We start from the raw sequence: 10,775 nt of genomic DNA, 5'->3' as shown, positions 1-10,775 counted from the left end.
TCAAATTAATAAAAAAATCAACTATATTTCGAGGTGCAAAGCAAAATGTATTGATACAATCAATGCTGATGCTATATTCAAATTTGATATATTATCGTGTCATGTCCTTGTGCGGTTTTTATCCTCACCACCATTCGTACTTAAATTATAGCTTTGTACTTGTATTGGTGGTAAAGTCTAGATGACATTGTCAGCATATCTAGTATTCTCTTTAAACCATATGGCATTGGTGGATGTTCCACCCTAACCCTTAACCTTCACCTAGATCTCGCCTTAGCTTGCTCCACCTTGCTTTGGCCCCTGAAATCCAGGAGTGAGCTGCCTTCTATACGAGTTTGCTAGGTGCAGTGGCGGAGCTTGAAGCCCAGCTCTGGGCAGGCTGGGCGGGCCAAAATGAAGGAAATAGCGTGTGGACTAGTGTTATAAGGTCCAACGGTAAAAAAATGTACAAACTTCAAAATATTGGGCGGGCCATGGCCAATCCGGCCTTGCTGTAGCTCCGCCATTGGTTAGGTGTTAGGGCCATGTCCCCGATACCAAGGCGAAGCGAGAAAAACGTGGCAAACTTGAAACCAAAATTGATTCAATCAGAGTGACTGTTTTTTCCACCGGTAGTTACCACCTGAACATCTGAAAAACCGAAAGTGGTAGCGAAGTTCCAAGAAAAAAGATATGTTTGGGGGAGGGAGGGAGGGAGGGGGGGGGGGGATCGAGAAATGCATCAGTAGATCCCTAAATAATCGCCACACTTACCCAGAAGTCTTTGTCTACTTTTTTGTTGATAAATTTCAATTATGAAATGCTCTTTGGGTATTTTTCCTTAAAATATAGTTGGAGAGAATATGCTTTTTCAAATGATCTCTCTTTTGAAACATTGTAAAAATGCAAATGTTCATGTACACGCAGCTCTATGAACGTGTGCACACATCTTCGAGGGATTGAGCTGACACATCTTATATTTGACGAAGTTACCACATAGGCGTCGTAATCGACGGGAACTTCGTTTCCCACCGAACGAACATCACCGAAATCTCAAATAAGTTTAGAAAAGTACGAACACTAGCGTCAAAACTAGAACTTGAAAACCGATGGACCTATTTCTCCACCAGGAATCTAACCATCCTAGCTACGTCCAGTTCGCCAAAATGATTTTTTATATTCCCGATACAACATTATTTGCACTAATTTGGTGTTAAAATGGAGAAATATTGTCCAGGTCTAAACTTTGCCAGCGTTCGTTTTCTGCGTAACGATGGTGGTAATGCTTGATCATTGCTTTATATATAATAAATAAAATGGGGCGAAAGACTTTTTGGGCTAAGCTTTACGAGCATGCAACATACTCCAAATTTTAGCAGTCACGATCATGGCCGCGGTAACCCGGAAACCTCGCCCGCAAAAAATGAAAACAAAAACCGGAAGCCTGAACGCTCCTTGGCTAGTTCTTGCAATATCTTCCGTGGTCACGACGGAGAAAAAGGAAGGGACCCGAGACCCGTCAGGCCGTCACCCACCATCTCCTCCATTCCGACCTCAGTGACACGGTGGCGCCGTAGCCATTCGTCCGGCCGGCCACCCATCATCAAGAGAGAGAGGGAGCAGACGGGTTGACTGGGGCAGTTGACCGGCAAAGTCCGTGGATCTCCGCGTCCCCAGTCCATACTGCGCGCCCCTCTCGCCCTCGCCGGGCCCACGGCTGGGCCCCCACCCGCTTAGAAAAACTCCCTCGCCTCCACTTTCTTTTCCCTTTCTTTGACGGACGGGCGGCTGCTCTCCTCTCCTCTCACCTCCCCCCACCTCCGGTCCTCCCTCCCTCCTCTCCCCACTACTCACAGACTCTTCTCTCCCCTCCCCCTCCCTGGGTCCTCCCGGTTCCCACCTATGCGCGGACGGCGAGCTTCAGGTAATCGATTCGACGTCGCCTCTTCTCTCAGATTTCCTGATGTTCTTCCATGCTTTGCTGTGGTAAAAATGATCTTGGTGCCGCCGTGGATGCAGGTTCTTGGGGGGGGGGGGGGGGGGGGGGGTACAGTAGCGGTTCGCGGAGTTGCCATGTCCATGTACGGCGAGGGAGTTCGTCTTCCGGCTAGAAATTCCGGGGGAAGAAATCGCTGCCTCTTGGCCTGATTGGTGGGGGTTTGTTGCTGGGGAAGCAGCAGCAGCAAGGGGTTTGTCCGTCCGGTGGTTCTTCATTTTTAGTTAAAAAAATCCAAGAGGGCCGGCCCCCGGGAGGGAAATCAGGGAGAAAAATAGCATACACACATGCGACATATGGATGGTGCGGCGCCATCCCTTTTGGAGATTTTTCTTTGCTGCCCCTTAGATTTCCTTCTTTCTGGGAAGTGCGCCTTTTGGCGGTTCGAGCCGTTCGCTTCTGTTGCGAGAAATTCGAGATATTTAATAAGAAAAACCTCGTTGGTTGTTCCTATAAATAATAATTGTGGTCTCGATTGGTGGTTCTTGGGTCAGGAACTGCCTCCGGCTGCAAGTTTCCACTTATGTTCATATAGATAATGGAAGAACAGGGTTGCAAGTTTTTACTGTTATTATTATTAGGGGGGATGATTAATTACCATGCGACCGGTTGCACTTATTCTTTGGTGCTAATCGTAGCCGAACCTTCGCATCATATGTTATGTGCTATGGCTGTAGTGGGGATCAGTTCCCCACTGATGCCGTCCTTGTGTTATGCTTTTCAGTATTACAATCAAATCAATATTTTCGTTTTGGAATATGTCTGTTATCACCAACTGGTATGTGTTTCTCTAATTTTATAAATTCGATTCTGTTTACGTGTAGGTGAAGCTTGAATCTACAAGTGGTATTGTCACGGACGAGAGGTGACGTTAGGCGCAAGTGCTCGATGGCAAATCATTATGCTCCTCTCAGGGTTATTCTTCTACTGTTGTTGGTCTTCCCTTGTTTCGCCTCTGAAGCTGATATCCAGTGCTTGAGATCTGTTCAGCAGTCAGTGATTGACCCCAACGGTGTACTCAAGTCCTCATGGAATTTTGACAACGGCACTGCTGGTTTCACATGCCGATTTACCGGCGTGGAATGTTGGCACCCGGATGAGGACCGAGTTCTTTCTTTGCGCCTAGGCAACCTCGGTCTCCAGGGTTCATTTCCTCGCGGTCTTCAGAATTGTAGCAGTATGACTGGGCTGGATCTGTCAAACAACAACTTTTCAGGACCTATCCCTCAAGACATCTCCCGAGAAATACCATACTTAACATCATTGGACCTCTCCTACAATGGTTTTTCTGGCACCATCCCACCAAATATATCAAACATGACTTACCTGAACGTCCTCAATCTCCAACATAACCAGTTTAGTGGCGAAATTCCACCGCAGTTCAGTCTTCTGACTCGGTTAACTGCATTCAATGTCGCAGAGAACCGACTATCAGGGTTTATTCCATATTCATTAGGAAAAAATTTCACGGCATCGAATTTTGCCGGTAATCAAGGGCTATGTGGGGCTCCATTAGATGAATGCCAGGCTTCAGCAAAGAGCAAGAACAATGCGGCAATCGTTGGAGCTATTGTTGGCGTCGTAGTTGTGATCATAATTGTTGCAATAGTTGTGTTCGTTTGTCTGCGGAAATTACCAGCCAAGAAAGCAAAAAAGGATGAGGATGAAAATAAGTGGGCAAAGAGTATCAAAGGAACAAAAACAATCAAGGTAAACTACTTTGTTGTTTCCTTTTCTTTTATTTTGGATCGAAAGGCAATGTGCAAAACAATAACTTACTGTTGTCATGGTTTTGTCAATTATCCAGGTGTCTATGTTTGAGAATCCAGTTTCAAAGATGAAACTAAGTGATCTTATGAAGGCCACCAAACAGTTCAGCAAGGAAAACATCATAGCTACTGGAAGGACAGGGACTATGTACAGGGCAGTGCTACCTGATGGTTCTTTTCTTGCTGTCAAAAGGCTACAAGATTCACAACATTCTGAATCACAGTTCACTTCAGAAATGAAGACACTTGGCCAAGTAAGGAATCGCAACTTGGTTCCTCTACTTGGATTTTGCATTGCTAAGAAGGAGAAGTTGTTGGTGTACAAGCACACACCCAAAGGATCACTCTATGATCAGTTACATGAAGAGGGGAAAGATTGCAAGATGGATTGGCCTCTGAGGTTAAGAATTGGTATTGGTGCAGCAAAAGGTCTTGCATATCTTCACCACACTTGCAATCCTCGAATCCTTCACCGCAATATAAGCTCCAAATGCATCCTCTTGGATGACGACTATGAACCAAAGATTTCAGATTTTGGGCTTGCTAGGCTTATGAACCCCCTAGACACCCATCTCAGTACCTTTGTCAACGGGGAATTTGGAGATATTGGTTATGTGGCACCAGAGTATGGGAGCACGCTGGTGGCCACACCGAAGGGTGACGTCTACAGCTTCGGAGTGGTTCTCCTCGAGCTTATCACCGGTGAGAGGCCTACTCAGGTTTCCACTGCTCCAGATAACTTCAGGGGGAATCTAGTAGAGTGGATCACCTACCTATCCAACAATTCCATTCTCCAAGACTCAATCGACAAGTCGTTGATAGGGAAGGACAATGACAGTGAGCTGATGCAGTTCCTGAAAGTCGCATGTTCTTGCACAGTCACCACCGCGAAGGAGAGACCCACCATGTTTGAGGTTTATCAGCTGCTTAGAGCCATTGGGGAGAAGTATCATTTCTCGGCCGGGGACGACATGATGCTGCCACCTCTAAGCACAGATGGAGAAACCCCGGACGAGCTCATTGTCGCCATGTAATCACAAATTCTTATGTTGCAGATGGCAAGTATGACTGCCCGCAAGGCGTTTCCCCTGTATGGTCTTTAATATTTTTTCCATGAGCATTATTACCATGCTTCAAGTGGAGTAGCGGTACGCTGCATACGATGTATATATAGTTCTTGTAGCTTGGTTCCCTTATCCACCATTGGAAGGTGGTGCTAGTAGCAGCGAGGATAATTTTCATACTACCTGTTTAAGAATGGAGTGCCTGTTAGTTAGCTAACTCTTGAGTTACTATGTGATTATGCCATAATGGGATTGCACTCTGGGGTGAACACCCGTTATCTGGCCTTCTGGATTTGGCGAAGGCGGCGCATTCCTGAAGGCGTTGTCTTCGACTTTTTGAGTGCCTTTTTTTGTAGTGCATGTGTTGCCAAGGATGTGTGTAGCAATGTTTACGAGTCGATGAGTCGTTGAAGGTTGAGACTCATAGACTAATCGTGACTAGTCTAGACTACTGCTGGACTAGTCGACATGGTACTGTAGTTCACAACTTGCAGTAATCAATTACTAAAACCTAGTATTAATATGTAATATATACTATAGAAAGTGCATTGGAGCGTCAATTTGTCCTGCAGATTAGTCCAGTAAGCATATTTCCATGTTGGATCCTTGCTCCTAGTTGGCTTCTTGCAGGATCCTTCGATGGATCATATTGCTCATTGGTCTGAGCTGCAGCTGCTGAATATAGTACTTGAGATATTTCCGGCATAGGCATTGCACTTTAGACCTAAGGATCTTGAAACTGAAGCAAACAAAACGAAATAAAGAAGAGGGCAGGGGGTAAAAATCGAATCAAAGAAGGGAAGGAAGAGAAGGGAGAAATTACTTTGCTAGTATGCTTGCTTGCTTACTGCAACCTGAGGGACGAGCGGATCCAGTAGCCAGAAGGCAGCAGAGGGAGACCGTAGGGCAGATCTAGGGAGAGCAGAAGCAATAGAGGGAAAGGGCCAGTGCAGATCCATGAAGAGCATAAGCAATGGAGGAAAGGGGCAGGGTGGCTGGCTCACTTATCCCCTCCCAATCCCTAAAAAAATAAAAAAATTGAGTCGAACGACTCAAGGTGCACGACTAGTCTAGACTAGTCTACGACTAGTCCTTCGACTCCTCGACTCGGCGAACTAGTCTACACGAGATTTCTAGTCGACACCCAGAATGCGACTCATAGACTAGTCTAGCGACTAGTCTCGACTAGTCCCTCGACTCGTAATCAATGGTGTGTAGGGTGCCCTTGGTCGCCTTGAGGACACTTTAGGCGTCATGTTATTTGTTCTCTCTTTTATTTAATAATTTGTCCCTGTGCATCCTCAATGTCTAGACTAGTTCTTGATTTACAAACTGAGTGTGTATTGTCCTTTATTGAGAAAAAAAAATATATAAGGCGCGAATGTCTGAAATGGTACCTTGCGGTGCTCCCTTCGTTCAGAAAAGTGGGTGTCTCTCAAGCTTTTCGAAACTTTTATTATATGGAAAATGATATGCTGAATGAAAATATTAACATTGGTTTTATCAGCCATAATTACTCCTAATCATATCCTGAAATTGGTTACTTGCAAAAAAAAAGGGTTTCTGTAGTATGCCGTGATTGAAATAATTTAAAATTTCAAATTGTAGACCAGGAAAAGGAGGATCAAGTTAGCACTTGATCCAAAGGTCCTGACGTAGGTGTTGTGTGCTGAAACATGTTTCAGAATTCAGACTAGAGCAAAAAAACAAAAAATCCCAATGATAAAAGTAGTACATGTGACGTATGCGTTGTGGACTGAAATCTGACCCACATTTTGTTATTTACCAATCAACGTAAAGGGGGGACAAGTTGAAGCAACGAAAAGAAATAACACCGATCCAATTTAGCTAGTGATTACATTTGTTAACAGCTCAGTCAATCGCAGCAAGGCTACAAACAGAAAGAGAAAGAGTAATGAGAATGTACATCAGCCAAAAGGGCACATTAGTTACATACAGAACGTATGAGTATACTAGAATTTCACACATTACATACATACAGGAGGGATACAGATCCATCCGGCATCTCTCATCTTGCATACTAGAATTTCACACACAAATGGCAGACATCGACTATGTAATCTGAAATGCACATACCGCGTCGATTCTATCTGATCATTTCATAGGAAAGGTGGCATTCTTGAACGGCGACAACGAACTGAATGATAACGGCATCGGATGCACCAACACAACGAGCCTCTGGTCAATGGATCCGTTTAATCGGGATATGAGCTATTTTATCCCATTCTGGCCCGTCCTTGAGCTGCAGCTGGTTCAACAGCGCTGGCTTGCACCCAATCAGATCAAGAACTTGCAGTGAAGACGGGAAGCCGTTTGGCAGCGACTCCAGCCCCGTGCAGCACATTATGTTCAATTTTCTCAGAGAACTGAGGCTGATGAAGTCGGCAGGGAAAGACTCTAAGGTGAGCTTGGAGCAATTGTCGACCGACATGCTTTCCAGTGCTGCAAAACTCGCCAAGGAATGCAGAGAGGACAACTTGGAGCACTGTCGAATGTGCAACGTCGTCAATCCGCTCGAACTCTCAACATGTGGAAGAGATGTTATGTTGCTGCAGTTGTCTATCTCCAGAGAGGTGAGTGATCGTAAACCTCGCAAACAAGTACCCAGCTGCTTATCTGTTATGTCTAGATGGGATATATGCAGCTTCTTCAGTGAGATAAGTGCCTGAAGGTCCTCAAAATTTACGCCTTGGCAGCGCCGCAGAGTCAAAACTGCGACTGCTTCCACCTGTTGCCGGTGCAGCAAACCTATTGTAAGGATGGTGGCACAACATGTCTCTAGTGCAACACTGCAAGCTCTCGACGATGATGAGAAGGATAGCTTCATGTGTGAAGCAAACCCTGTGTTTCGGACAGTGACCTTCCTGATGGACTGAGCGAAAGGAGGCACTTTAACCAATTTGGGACAGTTCAAAAGATTCAGCTTACGGAGCCTGGGAAAAACATTGGTCATGCTCTCTTCTTTGGTCCACTCAACCCACTGTGGCATATCATCAAATTCAAGTTCTGCCAGACATGGAAATGCAATCAACTTGGTTCCATAGAACTCACTGCCAATCTGTCTCAGTGAGCACATCTCTTTCAAATGCAAAACCTTCAGGCAGGGAAGCTGCCCAAGAGGAGGCAGGACCTCCCACTTCCTACAGTTGGTCAAATATAAAGATTTAAGTAGGCACGGTGTACTTCCCTCCTTCAACTTGAAGCTCATGTCCAACCAACACGGTGACTTATCACCATGATATCTTCTGATACGGACCTCTTCAACATGCGGGTGCGGTTCAAGGCCTTCTAACACTTGAGCATCGACAGAAGGGTCACTCTTACCAGTGGAATTCCATTCTAGTTCCAGCACCTTAATACCCTGTTTCTTTCTCAGGCCAGCTTTGCTGGCCTCTTGTTTACTGGATACAACATCAAGGTTCTTGATATGGAGCTTTCTGCAGAGACCATTCATATCATACAAATCTTCCAACGTATGACCTTTTTCCCTTTTAACATGGAACTCAATTGATCCCTGGAGATGAATCAGTTCCCCAATACCCACAACTTTCGACGTACTTGCCCTGTCCATATCCAGATGGCGCAAATATTTCAAGTTCCGCATATCTTTCGGAAACTGCTCGGGGCGGCACCTCTTAGGGATACTTAGGGTCTGAAGAAGGAACAGTTTTGTCAATGACTGTGGAAGCCTTGTAATTGTCTTGCAAAGAGCAAGGTACCTGAGGTGCATCAGTTGACCAATTTTATCCGACAGATCAACCATATCGCAGCCATCCAAACCAAGCACACGGACACCCTTCAATTCTTTGAGGATATCATCTGGCAACTGACTGAGAGAAGACGAGGAATGCTTTAGAATTATGAACATGCGCAATCTTTTGAGCTCGCACCGGCCTTTGAGCTGCGTGACAGCATCAGCAGTAACGGATAAGTGCCGAACTGTACGAGGTATCTGCTTCTCCTCAGCACTCTCAACTCTTGCACAGTCAACTCGTGAGACACTCTCTGCCAGGTCATGCATCAGGTCATGAATGTAATAGTAATTCTGATGGCCCTCTTTGCGTTCATGGAAGAAGGACCCCTGCACAAGTTGATCAAAGTACTCCTTCCCTACATCCTCCAGTTTCCTCCCATCAGCTTCAGCTGGCCGGATGAAATCCAGGGCCATCCAAATCTTAACCAACTTGTCACGCCTGAACCGCCAGTTCTTCGGAAATATGCTGCAGATTGCAAAGCATGGCTGCAGGTGCTCCTGCAGGTTCCGGTAACACAGCTCTAGCGTTGAGGTTACATTGGCATAGCTTTCCATCTCCGAGATCCTCTTCCAGTGACTGATACTCCGGGAAGCCTTGAGCATCCCGCCGACGACCTTGGCAGCCAATGGCAACCCCTTGAGCTTGTGAACAAGCTGCTCTCCAATTGCCTGCAACGCCGGATGCTTGTCAGCGCTGTCATTGCTGAAAGCAATCCTCGTGAACAGCGACCAGACATCCGCAAACGCCAGTCCGTCCAACGGGACCAGCTTGCTCGCCTTCAGCAGGTTTGCTACAATCTTTTTCCTGGTGGTGACCATGATCTTGCTGCCGGGCTGGCCACATCTGAGAGGAGCCAAGACCTCGCTCCAGTTATCCTCGTCCATGCCCCCTTTGTTCCAGACATTGTCGAGAACCAGCAGGAACCTCTTGGATGACACGGCATCCTCGAGCCGCCTCTGGAGACAGTCAAAGTTGTTCATGTTGTCAGGAACTTCTACCCCAGCAGACTGCAGGATTTGCTTCACGAGCCCGACCTTGTGGTAAGTGGCAGAAGGACACACCCACATCACCAGATTGAATGTTTCCTTCACCAAATCGTCGTGGAGCAGGACGCGCGCCAGCGTGGTCTTCCCCATCCCGCCGAGCCCAATGATCGCGGCGACGGGGATGGCGGCGGCGCGCGGATCTGCGCGGTCGGGCGGACTGGCGGCGACCAGCCAAGAGACCATCTTCTTCCGCTCCGCGTCGCGCCCAAACACCTCGCTGTCCTCCAGCAGCGAGCCTGTGGCCGGGCCGACCGGGGTGGGCGGGTGGCCGCTCAACTCGCCGGACCACGACGGCTGGAGGCCTGCCGCCTGCATCAGCCGCCCGGAGCTGTCGTTGATGCCGTCCAGCTTCTTGATGACGCCCTTGAGCCTGTTTAGCGACTCGTCAGTGCCGACGAGCTGCTTGCCGATCTTGACGAGGGGGGAGCGCGGGGGGCCGAGCGTCCGGTACTCGAACTCGTCGACGACCTCGTCGGCCTCGTAGACGGCGTCCTTGAGCTGCAGCAGCCACCGGTCGAGGTCGCCGCCGCCGCGGCTCCGCTCGACGGCGCTCGCCACGGCGCGGAGCTGCGTGAGCGCCCCGTCCAGCTGCTGGAGCGCATCAGGGACGCCGCCGTTGAGCCACCTGATCCGGTCGGCGGCGCAGGACTTGGCCTTGTCGACGACGATCCGTATGACCGGGCACACCAGCCAGCCGGCCACCGCCTCCGCCATCTCGCCGGCCGGTCGTCGGGAGCCGAGGGGATTGGGAGGAGTTGACGAGACGAGGGGTCAGCGGCTAGGTGGAGCCTCCTCCGGGCCGTTCGAGGGGTTTTGGATTGTCAGGCCGTGGAAATTTCGGACGCTTCGCCATGTGGTTTTCGGGGCTATTTCTCGCATTGGCGACGCCGACGCCCGACGGGCTCGAAACTTGGCTGGGTCGCGTCGCCTCCGCGTGGGGAATGACGGACGGGACTACCGGAGTCACTGGCCACTCGAATCTACTCGACGGCACTACAGATTTCCTGCTGCAGGACCCTTACATGGCGCGGACCCACAAAATAACTGCTGTTTCGCGAGAAAAGGGTACTACCACGAACAGGGATGACATCGTAAATGCGTCCGATCCTTAAAAAAATTCGCGATGTTGGCAACGCCCGTTGCGC

The 10,775-nt window shown here is 48.2% G+C and overlaps 2 protein-coding genes across 3 annotated transcripts; one reads left to right on the top strand and one right to left on the bottom strand.

Moving 5' to 3' along the window:
* Positions 1-1,665: 1,665 nt before the first annotated feature.
* Positions 1,666-5,086, top strand: LOC123055924 (probably inactive leucine-rich repeat receptor-like protein kinase At5g48380). 2 transcript variants are annotated; one of them, XM_044479734.1, is made up of 3 exons: positions 1,666-1,903; positions 2,800-3,685; positions 3,783-5,086. In XM_044479734.1, the coding sequence occupies exons 2-3, from the start codon at positions 2,864-2,866 to the stop codon at positions 4,776-4,778; spliced, it is 1,818 nt and encodes a 605-aa protein (XP_044335669.1). In that variant the 5' UTR covers positions 1,666-1,903; positions 2,800-2,863; the 3' UTR covers positions 4,779-5,086. The 2 variants fall into 2 exon arrangements, with proteins under 2 accessions (XP_044335669.1, XP_044335674.1); XM_044479739.1 differs by lacking the exon at positions 1,666-1,903 and adding an exon at positions 2,006-2,278.
* Positions 5,087-6,651: 1,565 nt separating this feature from the next.
* Positions 6,652-10,570, bottom strand: LOC123055914 (putative disease resistance protein RGA4). The gene has a single exon (XM_044479727.1). The coding sequence runs from the start codon at positions 10,342-10,344 to the stop codon at positions 7,012-7,014; it is 3,333 nt and encodes a 1,110-aa protein (XP_044335662.1). The 5' UTR covers positions 10,345-10,570; the 3' UTR covers positions 6,652-7,011.
* Between the last annotated feature and the right edge of the window lie 205 nt (positions 10,571-10,775).

The sequence above is a fragment of the Triticum aestivum genome, chromosome 1A, assembly GCF_018294505.1.
Source record: "Triticum aestivum cultivar Chinese Spring chromosome 1A, IWGSC CS RefSeq v2.1, whole genome shotgun sequence".
Lineage (NCBI taxonomy): Eukaryota > Viridiplantae > Streptophyta > Magnoliopsida > Poales > Poaceae > Triticum > Triticum aestivum.
Note: the sequence above shows the minus strand (reverse complement) of the source record. Positions and strands in the feature narration are given on the sequence as shown.

Coding starts and splice junctions, on each gene's coding strand:
- LOC123055914 (XM_044479727.1), bottom strand. CDS start 10,344: ATGGCGGAGGCGGTGGCCGGCTGGCTGGTGTGCCCGGTCATACGGATC.
- LOC123055924 (XM_044479734.1), top strand. CDS start 2,864: ATGGCAAATCATTATGCTCCTCTCAGGGTTATTCTTCTACTGTTGTTG. Junction 3,686..3,782: donor AAGGAACAAAAACAATCAAG/GTAAACTACTTT, acceptor TCAATTATCCAG/GTGTCTATGTTTGAGAATCC.